The sequence below is a fragment of the Nothoprocta perdicaria genome, unplaced genomic scaffold (assembly GCF_003342845.1).
Source record: "Nothoprocta perdicaria isolate Ctin4 unplaced genomic scaffold, notPer1 scaffold_183, whole genome shotgun sequence".
Lineage (NCBI taxonomy): Eukaryota > Metazoa > Chordata > Aves > Tinamiformes > Tinamidae > Nothoprocta > Nothoprocta perdicaria.
The window spans coordinates 885,513-904,319 of NW_020455016.1; the positions used below are offsets into that span (position 1 = coordinate 885,513).

At 50.9% G+C, this 18,807-nt stretch overlaps 2 protein-coding genes across 2 annotated transcripts in view; one reads left to right on the forward strand and one right to left on the reverse strand.

The window, feature by feature from the left end:
* CARS2 (cysteinyl-tRNA synthetase 2, mitochondrial) overlaps window positions 1–1,597 on the forward strand; it is a 30,053-nt gene extending 28,456 nt beyond the window's left edge. Inside the window, exon 13 of the mRNA XM_026036658.1 lies at window positions 1,474–1,597. Within this exon, the coding sequence (XP_025892443.1) occupies window positions 1,474–1,548 (75 nt within the window). The 3' untranslated portion in view covers window positions 1,549–1,597. The remainder of the gene's footprint in view (window positions 1–1,473) is intronic.
* A 2,044-nt stretch (window positions 1,598–3,641) lies between these two features.
* NAXD (NAD(P)HX dehydratase) overlaps window positions 3,642–18,807 on the reverse strand; it is a 43,514-nt gene continuing 28,348 nt past the window's right edge. Inside the window, exons 9-13 of the mRNA XM_026036645.1 lie at window positions 13,913–13,963; window positions 13,732–13,836; window positions 13,270–13,390; window positions 5,553–5,673; window positions 3,642–4,463 (exon numbers count right to left, since the gene is read on the reverse strand). Of these exons, the coding sequence (XP_025892430.1) occupies window positions 4,313–4,463; window positions 5,553–5,673; window positions 13,270–13,390; window positions 13,732–13,836; window positions 13,913–13,963 (549 nt within the window). The 3' untranslated portion in view covers window positions 3,642–4,312. The remainder of the gene's footprint in view (window positions 4,464–5,552; window positions 5,674–13,269; window positions 13,391–13,731; window positions 13,837–13,912; window positions 13,964–18,807) is intronic.

The window sequence follows — 18,807 nt, forward strand, 5'->3', positions numbered from 1 at the left end:
TGAGGGCGGCTCCCCCCAAAGCSCCTGCGCTCCTGAGGTTTTTGCTTTTGAAAGGCTTAAAGCCCTTTACTGAGCCCCTGGGCCTGGGCCTTGGCCAGGACTCAAGCGCCCTCTGTTTCCTGCGGCCTCTGCTGGGCGGTCGGGAGCTCCCGGGCCCGGCCTCGCGCTCGCCCCACAAGTGTGGGGCTGCCCAGGGCTCCGGCCCCGCTGGGGATCCCGCCCCGCTCCCGACCTCCGCGGCTCCCCCAGGAGCTCCACAGGCCCAGCACGCAGCTYGGGCAGCTCCCTCCGTTCCTGGCTCTGTCCTGGAGCTTCCCAACCTTTCCGTGGCCTCCTGCGTCCTGCAGCCGCGCTGGCGCTGCGGCCGCTGCCGCGGGCTCCTGTTTGCCCAGCAAGCAGCAAAGGCAGCGAGTCCAACTGCCCCCTTCTACCCGGCCACTGACTTTCACGGAACTCTGGGGACCGCCGGCATCCCCGTGCTCCAAGGGTGCTCCAAGGGTGCTCCAAGGCACCCGCTGCCCCTGTCAGACGTGGGCTCGCATGCTCCACAGCTGATGGAGACCGGCAAACGAGCCCCAGTTCCTCAGAGCGCCCCATGGACCCCGGCTGGTGGGAACGGGGCGGCTGCTCCAAGGTGCCGCTGTCACTTGTGCAGGGGGGAGGCCCCTTCTGCTTCAGCTCCTGGCCTCTCCTTTCCTTTTACTCCTCTGCGGCCGGGTGCAAGCGCTGCTCTGCTTGTGCGAAGCCACCAGAGTTAACACTGAGCTGCCCCTCGGTGCAGTTCAATATTCAAGTTCAAGATATTCAAGTATCAGCAGGTTTCCCTTTCTATACAGTTCTGCATTCTACCCCCTTTATTTTGCACGTCAGAGCTCATTGAACACKTCAGTTAAATATCCAATATTCAGACTAACTTTTTCAATTTTGACAACTGGAGTCAAACAACGTCTGCATTTTAGTAGTTCGGAGGACCGGTTTGCCCGTAGAGGCAGTCACGCAGGTGGCAGCAGCCCCTCGCAGCTGCTCCCAGCAACACAGCGGGAATTCCGCTGCTTCCAAACAGCAGCGAGGCCAAATCGGTTTGTTAGGCAGTATTGACTCTCAGGTACTGGCCCAGAGAGAGAGATTTTTCCATATACAACAGAAGATTTAGCATGAAAATTCACTGAGTCCTCTGTGAGTTTRGCAGAAGTTACTCACTTGAGAGAGTGTATACACCTCACGCAGCATTATGGTACTAACGAAGAAATGCCTTCTTTTTAATTATTTTTTTTTCCTAAGTTGATTAATAACTTTGCTATGTGGAAGTTCTTTGAAAACCAATCTTGCCCGTATATTTACAGACAAAAAGCGTGTTCCACGCTCGCTCAGAGCTCTACGCTRCATTGCAGGGCACACGAGCAGGATTGACCCAGACACTGGCACCTGCCTAATCCCGCCTGCTAAAACTGACTCCCTTCTTTGTTCTTGCAGGACAGAACGGCAGGGTCAACCTGGGAAATTGTGGAAGGGGGCCAAGCAGAGCCAAAGAAGGAGAAAAAGCCCTGATCCCTCATCGTGGGACTTCTTGTTTTTGGTTCCAATTACATTCGGARCAGTTGTAAATAATAATAATGGGCAAATAAATGGTGCCTGTGTTAAGGCACAGTTCCCTTAGTGCCTGCTGTGTGTGTTGCCTGGTTGTTGATTCCTCGGTGAAGGCAGGAATGTGCGGGTGGGCCACGGGGGTGAGCGGAATTCAGGGCAACGTGACAGCACCGTGTCCGAGACCCCGGCTCAAGGACGAGGCTCAAAGCCCCCAGGCTGGGCCCCGTGGGGTGTCCCTACTGAGAACAACCCGGCTGAGACACGTTGCACGTGAAAAACCCACAGAGCCTCCGGCCTGCCCTAAGAAAGGCACCCCAAAGAGCAGCAGAGACAGAATCCGTTCTGTTTTGGTCCTGGTTCCCATGTAAGATAACTGGGTGCCGTGGATGCCGGGAGCTGCAGGGTCTCCTCCTTCCGTGCCCGTGGCCGGGTGCRGGACTGCGGCGGGTGGCGGCTGCTTCCTTGCGGGAGCCAGAACTTCATGGTCAAGGCCGCGGGAGAAGTTGGGGAAAATGAGAACAAATGCTCAGAAATGAGCAATTTCTACCAAAAATGTATTTCTACAAGTAAGCAGAAGGACAAAAACTCTCTTTTTATACAGATATGGTTAAGTAGCGAATAAAAAGCTGTAGCTGTTTCTGCTCCCTTTCAGGGTATCGGTGCTTCGGCAGGGGAACTCGGGATCACTTAGGCAGACGCTCCTTTGCTGCTGCTGCTGTTTTCCATGAGTTAGCGGCTGTATTGCTCACACCGACAGTGAACGCGAAGGAATGGGAAACGKTTTCCTTCCAGGAGCTGGGTCAGCCTCTGGGGGAAACAGGGACGCGCCCCGAGGCACCGCTTGGCTAAGCACAACCCCCCCAATAACACCCCAAGCACAGGGCACACCACCGTTTATTTGCTAGATTTTTTTATTTCCTATGGAAAGAAACGGCTACATTTCCAGAATGTTGTAAAAGTAAATTTTAACTGTTTGTACACATTAGTGATTAACAAAGTTCCAGCTTTTGTGTGGATTTAAAACCAACAAGTCAGACTGAAATCTGTACATATTGCAGGTAATTGATTTGGCTTTGCCTACAAAGGCAGTTCTGAAATAATACCATTGCTGTTCCACATACAAAAAAGCTCGTTTTTTAAAGGAAGTCAGTAGTTGTTTTAAAACCAGTWTTAACATCATGCTTTTATATAGAAGGACTCAGGCTTCTCAAGTAGTTTCAATGGGAGAAACAACAGTAGTGTATTTTCCCCGAGGATGTAGACAGTTTACAAAACTGCTTAAATTAAACATGGAAAATCCAGCCTTTCAGAGCAGAGTTGCTCTAATCTAAAAAGTCTGTGAACCCTCCTAGGTCAAAATGAGCAAATATTTAAAAACCTATTTGAAGAATAGGCAGCTGGTTTTAAAAGAAAAGAAAAAACCCAAAACAAACCAACGAGAAATGCCCTGGGGTGAGGTAGTAGTCACAGTGCATCCAGASGTGTCACCAGGAGGGCAGGAGGGGGCACTCGGAGCAGCCTGGGTGAGTGCCTCGGTCCCTGGTGGGCAGCGGGCGCAGGGTGTGAAGGGGAGCCAGGCGGGAGCCCCGGCACGGAGAGGGACACGAGGGGGACGGGAGCACCACGGGCTGCAAGGAGCAGGCGCTTCCCAGYGTGTGCTGTGCTCGGAGCGTGGGGCTCCAGGGCAGTGTCCCCTTCCAGGCCCTCCTGGCGACCGTGTCCCCTCTTCCCTTGGCTGAACGCCTGTTAGCCCACGATGGCAGCAACAGGCGCAGCAACAGGCGCAGCGCGGGCCCGGCCCGGTGTCCCCTGCGGCTCCGGGCACGCGGGTGCCCGCGGAGCTGCAGCTCAGCAGGCGGCTCCGGCAGCCTCCACCGGGAGCCTCCACCGGGAGCCTCCACCGGGAGCCTCCACCGGGCAGCACCAAGCTTCCGGCCCTTCCCAGCACCTACCTCTCCCACTGGTAACGTCACGGAGTTCACGGTACTCGGGTCTAGCCTTGAGAGCAGCTGCAGAAACGGCAAGTAAAACCTTCCCAGGTGAGAAGGACCAACAACTCTAGAGCTAACAAATCCCGCTCCGGCGCAGCCCTGTTCCGGGTGCTTGCTGGGTTTTCCCACACTGCAAGGAGGGGACGCGCTGTCAACACGAAGGCAGCCTCGAGGGCTGGGAACGGCCGGAGGCAACTACGTACATTCAAAATCTACAGCAACTCTCCCGCCTTCCCTTTCCAAAGAGGCTTTTTGCTTTTTTCTCCTATATTAACATGAGGAAAACATGAAGTGCAATCGCTAATTCTAGACACAGAGTCTACAGAGGAAATCCCGACAACCTTGGTGCGCGCCACGCAGCTCAACCGAGCTGGTGGCAGTTTTACCTTCATCTAAACATCAAGTGCATTTTTCTGCAGTTCACAATTTTAGTTATTGCTCAGTTAACTATGAAAAAGAACAGAGGAATACTTAAAGTTTAGTTTTATTATATTATAACAGATCTGCCACTACAGCTTATTTCAGCCAAAACATTTTTGTATTCCAAACTCTTAAAAAATATCTACATTAATCATATTTTCTATTCTTAAAAATAAGAAGAAAAAAATCTAGCTAGCCTACCCGAACGCTGCTACAGCACTCGACGGGGTGCGCTCCCGGGGTCCACCCTCGTGTCAGTGCGGCGACTCCTGCCGTCGCGGCGCTCGCCTTCCCGCCCGGCTGCTGCTTTGGCTTCAGGTCTCGAAGAGTTTGCCGAAGGCGGCGCCGACCTCGGCCACCATGTCGGAGGCGGTCATGGAGCGGCCCAGCTTCTGGAAGGCCTGGCTGTTGCACTGCCTCGTGAGGGAGCACGCTCCAAACGCCGCCACCAGGAACGGGTTCTGACTGAAAGCGGCGGGGGAATGAAACAGTGACAAACCAACCCGGACGTTTCTGCACCGTCCCCCCGCTCCTCTCAGCCTCGCGCCCCTCGGCTTTGGCTGCTGGGCCGGGCATCGTGCCGGGTCCCACAGGGGAGGGAGGGCTCTGCAGGGAAGTTATCGCTTAGTGCGCAAGCGGAGCACTCCCGACTGACRTCTCGTCTCATCCGTGACCTCTTATCCTTACAAACCCCCTACAACCTAGAGGAACGTGCACTCTTACTAAGAACTGTCATATTGGAAAGTTACATGAGAAAATATCTTTATTTGGTGAAGAACTTCTGAATTGGGGGGTGTAATGAATGACCGGCAGCGAGAGTRAAGCAGCAGGGTTTTTGTTTTGTTGCTTTTCAAAAGGGAATATTCAGACCAAGGAGCCATCTACAGCGAGATGCTTGCTTGGAACAGAGACCGTTGTTCCCTGGTTCCTTGTGCCGGGGTGCTGGGCGATCCCCTTGGAGCAGCCCCTTTCACGGAAAAGCCACAGGACTCTACGGAGCTCTACCCTGGCAGGGACTGATGCCACCTAACGAGGGCTGACCCGACACTTGTGCCTTTAAACAGCCACCCTCCTTGGAGCTGTAGTTCATCTGCAAGTCTCAGCTTACGTGAATTACTCTGTTCCTTGGCTACAGGGCAAGACAGATCAAATTACAGATATAAAACTAAATTACATTTTATATATATATATATATATATATTATATATGGATATTACTGCCAGTGGCTGCCATTTTTCATTCTTCGTGTTTTCTGCCTAGAGTTACTTGTTTTGAAAACGCACACCCTGGAATCGAGCACATTCACATTCTTCTCCTGCCTTAAACTTGGGACACATCAGATTAGTGAAGAAAACTGTCTTACTAAAACTGGAGCTAACCCAGCTAAACTAAAACCCCCCGGTCCTCTGGAGCGCCCATCTGCGGGGGCACCCGCGTAGCTCCGCGCCCGTTCCTCCCACTTCRCGTGGCAGCCTCTCGAGCAGCTGCCGCAGGGGGACACGGAGCGAGGAGAGCCGGCCCGTCGCCCGCCACCCTCGGCCGCGCTCTCCGTACCCGTTGGTGCGCTCCGCTCCGGCGAGGAAGGCCCAGTGCGCCAGGACGCCGAGGGAGCCCGCCAGGAGGTCGCCCTGGCCGCCGCAGCGCCGGCCGCTGCCCTCGTGGCCGCACACAACCACTGCCAACAGAGAGAGCAGCATCGGCCACCAGCCCCACCGGCCCCACCGGCCCCGCCGGCCCCACCGGCCCCGCCGGCCCCACCGGCAACGCCGCTCTTCCCAAGCAGAAATCCATCCCAAGCAGAAATCCATGAGGAAACACTCTGCCGAGCCGCTTTCAATCCCTTATGGGTAACTTCTTGCAACGTACACGTTTGGTGGGTTATGGTTGCAGGTGTTACTGGCAGCGCCCCCRCGAGCGCCAGCTCCAGGTGGAGCCSACAGCTCCTCCGAGCCGCGGGACAAACAGGGCTCTGGTGCCACCGACCTCCAGGGCTTCCCAGCACACGGGAAGGGGCCTCCCAGAGGGCAGATGCAGGAGAGCACAACTGAAACGCCCTGGGAGCAAACTTACTCAAAGCCGCCTCTCTTCCTTAGGCCTTATAAAAGCAGTAGATTTTTAGTTGCTTATGAGCGGTCCATCATGCTGCCCGTTTCTGTCAGCACTATCCCCGGGACAGGCCGCACGGCAGCAGCACACGGGGCATTTCTGCACCCTGGGCTGCGCAAAGGCTCTTGCTCTGACTGACCTCCCTGTGGCGCTTAAACTGCCAAGTGCATGGAAATGGTTTCACCAAACCTGACTCTGTTGCCCCTCACTCTCCAGGGGCCAAAGAGGAAGCGCCACCCAGGGAGGCGTAAAGCAGAAGGCAGTTTTGCTTGTCCAAGCTTTCTGGCGGGAATGCAGCCACGTTCAGCCGCCCCTGCTGGCTCTGCAGAGCAGCCCGTGTCCCGCCTGGCAGGCAGGCTCACGGGGCAGAGCAAGTGGTGGCTGAGCAGGGCTGCTCCACGTCCCCGCTGCTCAGGCCCCTCGCGCTCGCCAGCGCCCGAACGCCCCCTCACACGGGGGGCAGTCTGGGCACCACAGCTCCCGCTCCCTCCTCTCCGCAGGGCCTTAGCCGAGGTCTCACCAGGATGCGGGAACAGCAGAGCCCAGGGGYGACGGAGGGAATCACACTGTTACTTCTTAGTTCTCTTTGAATAAAGACACTCAGACGGTGGGAAAATCAGCACGCAAAGATAAGGGCCTGCAGAGGGACCTTCTCAAAACGCAAGGTCCCTTCCCAGTCCCTTCCCAGCCCGTGTGCCCGGCCGCTCCCGCCTCCTGCTGCCCGGCGCGGCACAGGCCTCTCCTCRTCCTGCCGAGGCCGCTGCAGCCTCCGCCGGCCTCTGCCTCCACTCCGGCCTCCCTGCTGGCCCCGGGAGCGCCAGGATCCCTGGGCACCACAAGGATCCCCGGGCACCGGCACCACCCTGGCACAAACTTCCACCCTCCCCGCCGCCACCTCCCACTGAAGATTCCAGAGGCGGCTCCCAGTGCAACACGCGGGGCTTTTCCCACTCAGCTGTTTGAAAACGATATGGCTTTTCTTTTTTTTTTTTTTTTTTTTTTTTTTTTTTTAGTAAGTACACTGGAGAAATTGCCTCTCATTCTGCTCCTTTGAAGACGGCATCTCCCGGGATTTTTGCTCCGAGGTCCTGCACTCCTGGCAGGAGGAAAGCTCCTCAAACCAGGCCCACCACAACACCCTGCTGCAGAGAAGAGCTCTCTTGTTTGCGCGCGTGTGTTGCAGCAAGTCCCCAACGTGGGCAAGGCCACGTGAGGAGCTGCCACGAGGGCAGGTCCCTGTTCCCTGCATGGAGATGCTMAACACGGAGCCCAAGCAGCAGAATCACAAAGAAATCCCTGGAAGGAGGGGACAGGTAAAATGCCGGGGGATTCCGCACGGGGCTCAGGCYCTCCAAGACCCTCTCCATTAAAGGGATGATGGACACGGCAACAGGCGGCGTGACAGCAGCGAGGCCTTCTCGGAACAACAGCCGCTGTTCCGGGGCCTTCAGGATGAAAGAGCGATTCCTTGCAGCCACCGAGCAAAGCGGCAAGTGGCCCGATCCCCCAAGGACAAAGACTCCATGGTGCTTTTCCCAGGACAATGAGACTCCACGGGGCTTTTCCCAGGACAATGAGGCCCAGCTGCTCCCTCGCCCTGCCCGCCAGCCCGATGCTGCGCAGGGGCCGGGCCGGTCCGCTCCTCCGGGGCTGCTCTGCGGCCTCTTCAAGACTCTCTATCAGCCAGAGGTGACTCAACAGTCAGCGACGATGCCAGAAAGACAGAGTCCTTTCCCCTGGGAGGGAGGAGAATGACGGATTTACACGAGGATCAAGTACTTCTCCGTCCACTGCTCAGCAAGGTAATGCCACGTTCAACCAGTGCTGAACTTGCTTCAGTCAAAAGGCCTCGAAAATTTGTCTCTTCAAACTCTGGAAGAGCCACGGAGATGGAGGCGGCCGCGGCCGGAGCAACAGGGCAAGAGCTAAGACTGAAATGTGCCCACACGGAAAGGGAGCAACCAGAACCAGCTGGGCCAGCAGCCTGGCACCAAACCCTGCCGCAAGGGAGGAAGCTTCAACCTGCTCCCCCTGGCAGACCGGGATGGAGAGGCCGGGCAGCGCCCGGGGCCGCACCGTTTGCGTTTGGCCTCAGTGGCTCCTGGCAATCGAATGTCACTGCTTCACCAGGAGATGAGCGGAAAAAATAACCAAGTAGTAACCATCAGACAGACTTTTACTGGAAGGAAAGCAAAGAAGCCGAACAAAACCTGGAAACAGGGCTCGTGAGCAGCCGGCCGCGACACCTGCACGAACCGGCTGGCTCGGGTAGGAACATCCCACTCGGGAGAGGACTGCCCAGGCACGGCCAGAGCCACGCGCCCKTCCTGGTCACCCAAGTTCATTCCTCCAATCCACACTAAAGTATGAGTGAAACAGAAACAGAACAGGAACAAAACGAGAGGCTGCTTCTGCATGGCAGAAACTGAAGAAGTTTAGGTTATAACCCACTACGGAGCCCACGCTCTGCCCCGGCTTCCCGAGGAACTGTGAACAAGGCTTCAGCTGCTCTCTGCCCAGCACATTTCAGGCCACAGAACAGGAGGTCTCCGCTCCCTTTGCCTTGGAGGCAGCACGAGCACCCAGGGGAGCACGCAGAGCACAGCATCCTGCTTTGGTGCCACTTCCAACAAGGGTTAAAATAAAGAAGAGCCCCATCTGAACTGGGCTGGCAGATGGAAACCCACGAGAAGGGCACACAGCTCTTTTATGCTTAAATATAAAAACAGCTTGTCCATAACTGAACTTGCTGGCTTCTCTTTAAGCTGGCTTCTGAACAGGTATTACAGTCAGAAAACCAAATGCCCATGTCCTGCAGAAAAGAASAGATGTCCACGTGTTCTTGATTAGCAACATCCATAATAGTAAAYAAAGTAGATCAATTTTGGATGTTTCTATTTAGGTCATATAAARTGTGAAACATGGGTAAGACCAAACACTTAATGCTGCTGATGACAAAGAAGGAAAACATTGCTGAAGGAAACATCACTTGTATCCAGGCTGTAAATAACAAAGGTCTGCCAGAAGATGAGGCCTTTACACCTGACCCTGGGGCGTCCTGCTCAGGCTCTCTGTACTGGGTTCCCCGCAGCCACAACGCAGCACTAAGGGCCCCCACCCAGCGCCCTGGTGCTCAGGGAGCCCTGCACGACACYTGCAGCCACCCCGGCTCTGACAGCATCCAGCTAGAGTGGATGCCAGYCATGCCTCAGCACTGCAAATTATCTTAATTAAAAGGCTGAAGATGACAACTTTTATGCAAAACAGCACTGCAGCCAAGGACCATTTTGCTTCCTCAAATGAAGATTCAGGTTCAACCATTATCAGATCTTGACCTCCATCCTGCATGGATATGCATCCCTGACCTAGCAGCTGCTCATACTAGTAGAGATTTATCTTATTCCTTTTGCAAGTCAGTTCAGAAAACTAGACAGCTGAAAAACTAGACTATGGACTAGAAAACTAGACTATGGACTCCCAGAAACATGAACCTGAGGGCAAAGGGACAACAAAACCAACGTGAGGGTTGGAAAATCGCTCAACTGATGTGGAAAATGTAAGTTGGCTTTCACATAAAGGGTGTTTATACTGTCGTGTTCTCTTACTACTCTTTTAAAACTTAGATAGGTCCTTGAGTGTGCGACATGAGGCAACTTAAGCTGAAAGGCAAGAACCCAGGCCTCATTTTGCCTTTCTTGGGCAGGTGCAGGAGCCCATCCCAGGGGTGGGAAGCGATGCCAAAGAGCTGGAAGGCCGGGCCGGGAGCCCAACCTGCCCCGTGCGCTCCGTCTGCGGAGCCCAAGCAGGGGCAGCAGCACTGGTGAACACGGAACAGCTTCCTCCCCATTCCCAGAGGGGACAAGAGGCTGGAATTACAGGCACAGCCGAGGGATTTCTGGCCACGGGCAGGTTTTTCCCCCCCCATTCAGCAGCAGCCATTCCCTCTCACCCGCCTCTGCTCCCCTAGACCACAGCTGCAGCCGGGCTGCAGAAGAGAAGCTCTGTTTGGCTCCAGGGAAAAGCAGCCGAAGGCACMTGCTGGCTGCTCACCCACAAAACTGCCTCTTGGAGGGGAGAGCAGAGCATCAACACAGCTGCTAGGTGGATTTTTTTTTTCCCACTAATTTTAACAGAAAACAAACTAAAAAACACATAAACGTTAGCCCACTTCAAGGACCTAGCCAAATTTTAAAAATGTTAGGAACTCAGATTTGTATAACCACACTTTATTATTGACCAGTTCTCCAAAGAATGACAGAAAGAAAACCTTAGAGAGCTGTGTCAGAGCGAATAAAAGCTGACTTACCTTTTACTCACAGGCTGAGTACTCATTTCTACCCTGGTCAGTGATGGCACTGATAGCACCTACCAAGAACATGGTGAAGCTCATCTTTGTAGAACAGGGAATCAACAAGTGTAGCCCAAGCTATAATGTGAAATTGCAAAAGGAAAGAGAAAAACGGTATATAAAACTTAATTTTAGATCCTTCTGGTTATGTTTACAGGGCAGTTGGCAGCTCACATCTGAAACTGAGACAAATGTTTGAAAAGCCTCCTTTGCAGTAGAGCATTATTAGTGGTTTCCCAGAGGCCACACAGGTCGTGCTGCACTGACGGTGGAGCCACCAGGAACGATTTCATTCATCTCCTCTGATCTCCTACTGAAACAAACCTCACAGGATTTGCAGTCTGGGAGTCTGTGCAAGCTTGAGTCACACTATTCTTGTAGCCAGTCTCTTTGGCTGTAAACAACATCTGCCTTACTTCGAATTTGAATTTAAGCTTCCAATGAGAGTTTGCTGTGCCATTCTGCTTAGATCCCAGAGCTCCCTGCTGACAGGAATCACCCACCAACACTTGCACTTTTAGGCCACTCTCACATCACTTTATAGCCTTCCTGGTCCTGCACTAATTCCACTGAGTTTCCCCCCCGTCATGTGCACGTCAGTGCTGTGGAAATAACCACTACAACCACTACAAGGGAACCAAGCCACAACTTTCCCTGCTACAGGATTCCACATCCTCAAAAAAGCCTCCCTTCTGCTACAGCCAAGCACACAACCTTAAACTTGCAATAGCTCCTTCTGCTGCAGAGCACTCCGACTTTCMGGAATCATGCAGGCATTATATTCTTAAAGGAGACGGTTTAACAGTGCGGTTATCYGCAGCACTACTGTGGTAAGTACACGAGGTCAAGCAAGAAATGCCTGAGAAAAGATGAGGATGCAGAGCAAAGCGCTGCAGAGGATGGGGACATACAAAAGAAAAGGACATGGGAAGACCCAGATCATCTCCTCATTTTGTGTCGGAGGACAGCAGGCTGATCCCACGATCTGGGCTTCCCCCCACGCGGGAATCATCACGGATGTTGTCTCAGCTGAAAAACAAAGGGCATTAGATTGGAAGAACAAACAGATGGAAAGAAGCAGAAGTTAACAGCGAAAAACCCGTGAGACTCTTCAAGGTCAATGGCATGAAAGACGCTGCAGCACAAAGCGGAGAGCTGGATCTACGTTCTCACTGTAATCTTGTATTTGAAGAGCATTCCAAAAATTGAGCAACAGGACCGGCCTCCTGTGGGACCCAAAGAACGTCTCTGCCAAAGGAGGCTGAAGCCTTTCATTTCTACAAATTTCTGAGGAGTTATTTTTCTTACAAGCACCACAAAGCCTAAAATCAGTATTTGTAACAGACATTATACCCCATATGAAACCCAACAACTGCTCTTTTATGACTCCAGAACGTTGCCTGTAATATCTGCAATCCAGGACAGAACGAAACCACCAATGACAGAACCAATGCAAGAGACAAGAAAGCAACCCCGGCTGGACACCACGCAAGTGCCTGAAGGTGCAGAACTGTTTATATTTCTAATCAAACAGCTACTTAACTAAACTGGAACAAAATGAGAATGGAACGGAGGCAGAGAAAAAGACAAGGGGAAAAAAAAAAATGCTGGAAAAGCACCATAGAACCGGTATCAACCGTGTGCCACCCCTCCCAGGTTTCTACACCGAAGAGCTGGGGCTGCTCCCTGTTGTCGAGTCCTGCGTGCAAAGGGACAAGGAAGGGGAGCGTCGGCTCCTCCCAGCCGGCGTTGGAGATGCACTCACCTCAAAAACAACAGGGGCTCTCGGGAGAGGGGAGCAGCTTTGCCAGGGTACCTGCTGCCCCCAAAGCCCTCCCCCAGTTTTCCCCGACTCTCCTTCGGAACAGCAGGAGGGCGCTGGAAACAGGTGCCCCGGCAGGGCCGGCTGCTCTCCGGGCGGAGCATCCCAACTCCGTGCCGCTCCCTCCTATCCCTGCTACTGAGAGGGCTCTGCACAAACTAGCTATCCTACTGCAGGTATTTTCCTAGTACATATAAAAGYCTCTCGTGGCTCCCTGTAATGTAAAATTGACGGGTATACAAAACAATCCTGAAGCAGCATCCATGGTTGGCAGCTCTGAGTGCTGTGAGCAACTATGGGCAGAGCTGCTGCTTATGGAAACCAGAGCACGTATGCAAGCGGGAGGAGGGCAGCTCGGATGCATGCTGTGCTCATCAGGCGAGGGATGCTGGCCTCTGACGTGGCCGGGTTCTTCAAGACCATTTCCCCACACTCACAAGGGAGCATTTTCGGAAAGGGTGATGGCAATCTGTAGCTACATTAGAGAGAAAAGTTGCCAGGACTAATGTGTAAGGCACACGCTAACCTACAGCCCTATGGTGATGGACAATGCTCGAGGAATCAAGCAGTCCAYGAGCCTCAAGACATCTCCCATTTTCAGATCACCAGTATATGCTGATRCAAGTGTTATCCTGTATTAATTGAGCAATACTATGTGCACTTGTGCACTATCCCTTGGATAGGGATTTTTAAGAAGTTCACACACACACCCTCAGTACCTCAGTGTAATGTAAAAAAACATTTTAGCCATTTAAAGGAGAAATAAACACTTTTTTTTTCCATCAAATAAAGTTACACTTAATGTCCTTTTAAAATATCACCTTACACAGAGCACCTGAAGGATATCTGCAAAAAGAGCCTTCCCTGCCCTTCCATTTCCAGGGGAATACAGTCAACCAACCACTACTACACAGCCCACTTATAGTCCAACCGTTGAACAAGAGGAAGCAAACACACAAGAGCATCACCCCGCCGCAAGCAGAGGCTTCACTTACCTTTCTCTCCATCTGAGATCAGATCCCGCTCTCCCTTTTGAACCACTGTCAAATTCCCCATGGCTTGGCTGAGCCTTAACACACACCCATGATGGTCACTGCTGTCCACGGGGTCTCTAAGCTACGACACAAGAATTCCAAATACAGAACGTGTGTTACTGCCTCAGTAAAATAACGTGCCAGTTCTGTGAGTGAAAACAAAAGTACTGCCATCACTCTCCTGCTRTTTTTATACTACACTCATTCTGAAATGCCAAAAAAGCTTAAGAAAGGGTCTTTTTGAAAGAGCTCASTCTAAGAATGTGCACTGCTGTGGTGGCAAGTATCTCATGGAATCAAAACCTATACAACGTTTCTCTCAGATGGCACATAATATTTAGCTTAGTAATAAGAAGTTTATTACTAAACATTACAAGATTAATTTTGCACGTTCTTTAACCATTGAAAAGGAAACCAGCTCACCATKGCTTCATATAGTCTGCTAAACTCCATATAGTTGGGAGTAAGAATAGCTCTCTGGTAGCCTTGAATGAGAGAAGGCTGCTGGGAAATGAGCCACAGTCCATCCTGCAAAAACCACAAAGACATTTACTCAACAGATTCTTAAACGACAAATTACTGAACTAACCAAAAAAGTACTTACAGCATCAATAATGATTGGAATTCCTTTCATCTTCGATTTTTCTATAATACCCTGCAAGAAATAAGACAAGAAAGGCATTTGCTAACTGAACTCTCAGAAGGTCCAGGAGAAATTTACCCTTTTCTTCCTGTCAAAGAAGAACTCTACAACAAACCTAGTCATATTTTTTTTTTTTCCAAAATAAAATTAATAGATCTGTTATAAACTGCTGAGTAACAGAAGATATTTCTATATCATCTGGTAGGTTTACAGCTGCATTGCTCTCTTCCTGCTTCAATGTGAAGAGTGTTTCTACAGCTGACCCCTTGGCGTTGATTCACATCACAAGAAGAACCCGTCTCACTCTTCCTGCTGTGGGAGTCAAGCGATGCGAGTGCAAGTACTATCCAGCAAACACATGCCCCCAGTTAAAAAAGACAAAATCCAAATAATTGCCATGGGAGAAATCTACCAATAACAACAGTACAAATTTGCTTTTCTATTGTATGTGACATCTGTGTTGATGCACAAGCATCCTGGGACCCGGAGCACACAGCACATGTCATTTCAACACGATGCTGGAGGTTTTACACCCGCAAAACAAACCCCAAAAATCTGTCAACAGACTCTTTGCTTTTGTTTTTCTCGCAGCTGAACAGTAACAGTGACTAATGCACAGGGGGTTATTTTTTATTTATTTATTTATTTATTTATTTTTTTAAAACGACATATAACTGATATTCAAGCTTTTTCAATGCTTACAAATTTCTATCTTTGAAACTGGAGAGCATCATCTCTTTTTTCTATGATAAGAGAGTATGCTATCCATCCAAAATCGGAATTATTTTCCAAAGCCATTACACTCCTCGGATCAGCTACCACGAGGTTTAATTCATCTTCAGAGTACTGAATACACCTCTGTTCTTGCACTGTGGACAAGAGCAACGTCGACCACCTTTTCTCCTTTAAATCATTTATTGTGGGATATAACATACACATCCTCTTCTTTCCTGTGAGGAGGAACTTCTTCCCTGTGAGGGTGCCAGAGCCCTGGCACAGGCTGCCCAGGGAGGCTGTGGAGTCTCCTTCTCCGGAGATTTTCCAGACCCGCCTGGATGCTGCCCTGTGCCCCGTGCTCTGGGTGTCCCTGCTGGAGCAGGGGGTTGGACTACACGATCTCTAGAGGTCGCCTCCAACCTCAGCTATTCTGGGATTCTGTCATTTCCAAGTCATCTTTTATATTCAGTAACTTAATTCTGAACCAGCAGCAGGTTTTACACAACTCACACCATTCAGTCACRGCTACATTATTTGGATTTATGAATAAGTATATCTACTGCAGTGCAAGGTGGGAATCTTGAATTAAACGCAGACTTAAGTTTTGGCATATTGAAAATAAATACCTTTCTTTCAAAGATTTTAAGAAATCTAGGAGACAGTCATTTCCTTATTCATCATTTATCTGCACAGCCCTGTCAGCTTAGCTTCCCTTCTCACAAACATTACTAATTTGTCTCCATTGCATTCAATTCATTAGCAATTACGTTTAATTTGAGCCACTTGGTGACTATGAARCAAGGCAGCGAGCCTGTCACCCAGCTTTGTATCTCTTTCCCCTATGTAGATAAGAGTTATCCATCCAAAAGCCCAAGCATTTTGAAATCTACTCTGGTTTTGGATACAGTATCCCATGGCTACGAGCCCCAGAGGACAGCAAGGCAGGCATTCAGATGACGCCCCACAACTTTTGAGGACACAAAGTAGCATTTACTGCAACCAAGCTTCCTAACCAGTTTTAACCAGACAAACATTTCTGAACATTAGCAGCAAACTCCTTCAATACACTTAATATGATTACTGCCCTACTCCCCATTAGTTTGAATCTTCAGTTTATTCTCGTGTGTCMTCTTTCACCACAGTTCTTTTTTTAACGAAAAAAAGAAAATCTTCTCCTTATTCCACTCCTTACTCCATTCTTTGACAGCAAACAACGTAGCTCAAATATTCTTAACCCTTCCAAACTCCTCTCTTAACTTCATTATATTAATCCACTGAATTACTTTGTTTCAGTGTGCCCTTTCTGAAGCAGCTGCACTTTGGCTGTTGCCCCCCATATATTTATCTTTTCATTTTAATTCATAATTGTCATCCTGATTATTAGTTAGAAATTCAGCATTTTTCTACACATATATGTACATATATACACACACATATATACACATACATACACATTATATATATAAAATGCACATATATATAAAAATATGCACACACACAGAGACATGTACATAAACATATATCCGCAACCAGCTTTATCAATAAATTCTGAAGAGCCATTATCCACGAAAGAATGCATGCAAAACCAAAGCAGGAGCTGCAAAGCATGGAAGTACAAATCAAAGCCAAGGGGCTCYGGAAAGCTGGGAGGCTGCCACGCTCTAGAGCAATCAAGCCCTTCTTCCCAGCAGTGCTTGGAGTCCCCTCTTCCCCCCCACGGTCTCCCCAACTCCGGGAGAAACCCCTGGCCTCTGCTCTGAGGAGCCATTTCCTCTTGCTGAGCAACTACCTGTATCGTGCAGTGAGTCTCTGAGTTTCTAATCCAACCTACTGCAGTCATCTTTGCTTCTCCTTCCCTTTATAAAGCAAACAACCAGGGGATACAAAGTCCTCTGTCACATTTAGAAAGCCCCTGTTTGAGCCAAAACAAAACAAAAACCCAGCACTTTCCTTTCCTCCTCCTTCCTTGCCCCGGGACAGAAGTTGTCTGGGGAGAGACCAGGCTCCTAAGAGAGGAGGTATTGGGTGTGTATAGGTGTGTGTGCATCTGTATCGTGATCCAGTAAGCAAAATGAGGCAGTAACAGGGGTAGGAGAGTCCCCAGGGGTAGGAGAGTCCCCATAGGACAAGACCCATTGGGAAAGAGCCTCAGCCTCCTACAGCATGAGGATTGAGCTCACCTGCTGCCACCGAAAGGCAAATGTCTCACGGCAGGAGGGCAAAACCTGCCCTGGCAGGGGCTGAGGGTCCGTGCAGGAGCCACCACGAATCCGCGGCAACTTACGGCTCCGGTCTGAGAGACCGGAGTTAGCCTGGATAAATCCCACTTTTAAACTCACTGTAACTCCAAGAATTTTCTTGGAAAAAAAATATATTGGAGCAGTAGGATATGCTAACAGCAATACTGGATTCGATGTCTTTGCAGAGTATTTTGTTTCTAGAAAGCACCAAAAAATAACTTTTAGCTGAATCTGTATGTCCAAATTTTCCTCTCTTTCTACCTGTAGTCACTATACGCAAGAGCCTTCGCTGTTAATTATACGATCAATGCAGCTGAGATTMGCTCTGTTTTCACACCAAAGTCTCTTCAGTTCTACCCCCTGTAAAACCTACTTACATGGGAAAAGGTTTAGAAGAGAACATAGACAACTAAAGATACTTTAAAACTTTATTAACAAAAAAGCTCAAAATCCAAAGATAAGGTGGGCTTTCAAACACCAAAGCCCCAAGCCAAATAGCAACATATACAAACTCTACCAAAGACAAAACCCTTGAAGTAGGGCTCAACTATGCACCCTTTGGATGCGCCTAGCTCCAGGATATTCCTAGGCACTGTCCTCCTGTGCCCAAACACATCATGTTGCAACAGGGAGGCTGTGGAGTCTCCTTCTCTGGAGATCTTCCAAACCCGCCTGGCTGCCGCCCTGTGCCCCGTGCTCTGGGTGTCCCTGCTGGAGCAGGGGGTTGGACTACATGATCTCTAGAGGTCCCTTCCAACCTCAACCATTCTGGGATTGTGTGAATAGGCAAAGCTCAGCTTGGCTCACACGCCACAGGAATTCTTCCACTTGCTTCACTCCATTCAGGAGCACTCAAGGACATCCAGGCCCCAAGGACAACCTTGGCCACARCGCGGAACACGAGTGAGGAGGAGCCCAGCTGGGCTCCAGCCTCAGCACCTACAGCCACGCAGGCCGAGATGGAAATCCAGACCCTTCCTCTGCCAAACGCTCCTGTACTTACACACTGGAGACCCAAGTTCAAGCTCCTACTGCATTATCTTTTAATAGAAAACTGTGTTTGCTGTCCCAGCTTTCACATAGGAATTATGAAAGAGAATGGCCAAACTTTTTTTTTTTTCAAAGTGAAAGAAAGAAACAAGTCAAGAGCACACGCCCATGAAGCGGGAATCATTCAGGTTGGAAATGAACTCAGGAGGAGCGGAAGACAGGAACGAAGGAGTGAGGGAATGAAGGCAGGCAGACACAAGGGAGCGCTGGGAGCCGGCAGAGCAGCGCAGTGARGCAGGGCAGCTCCTGCAAGGGACGGAGCACAGCCCAGGGCACAGTCACCCATTGTGGGACACAAGGGCCCCAACCCGACACCCAGCAGCGCTTCCCYGCCAGCGGGCGAGAAAGGGAAGAGCAGGGACAACCCCACGTCGGACACTGGCTGCCAGAACAGCAGCGGGAGGGAGGAAGGACTTACTAGGGCACCATACGCGGTATTATGCCAGGTACTATCAAAAGACATCTAACCAGCAAGGAGGTCTTCAGGGGACGGAGCAGCCACAGGGAGCAGGAAGGGGCAGGAAGGGCTAGTGCCCCACGTGAGCCCCGAGGCTCCGTGCTCAGCCTGGGCTCCGGTGGCTCCGCCAGCCGCCGGTGCCACTCGCCCTGCCCGGCTGCTGCGGGAAGCCACCCGCTTAAGGGCCCTTTCTGGCTTCATAACCAGACGTGGACTGGCAGCAGGAAGAGGCAGGGATGCTCGGGGTGTTACTAGGGGTATCACAGTTTGTGGTTAGAAGGATGAGCCGGCCCTGCTACACAACAGCCTCGATTTACAAAAGGGAGAATCAGGAAATTAGAGCCGGTGCTTCTAATAAAAGACAGAATTTTAAYGAAATGTAAAGAAGCCAC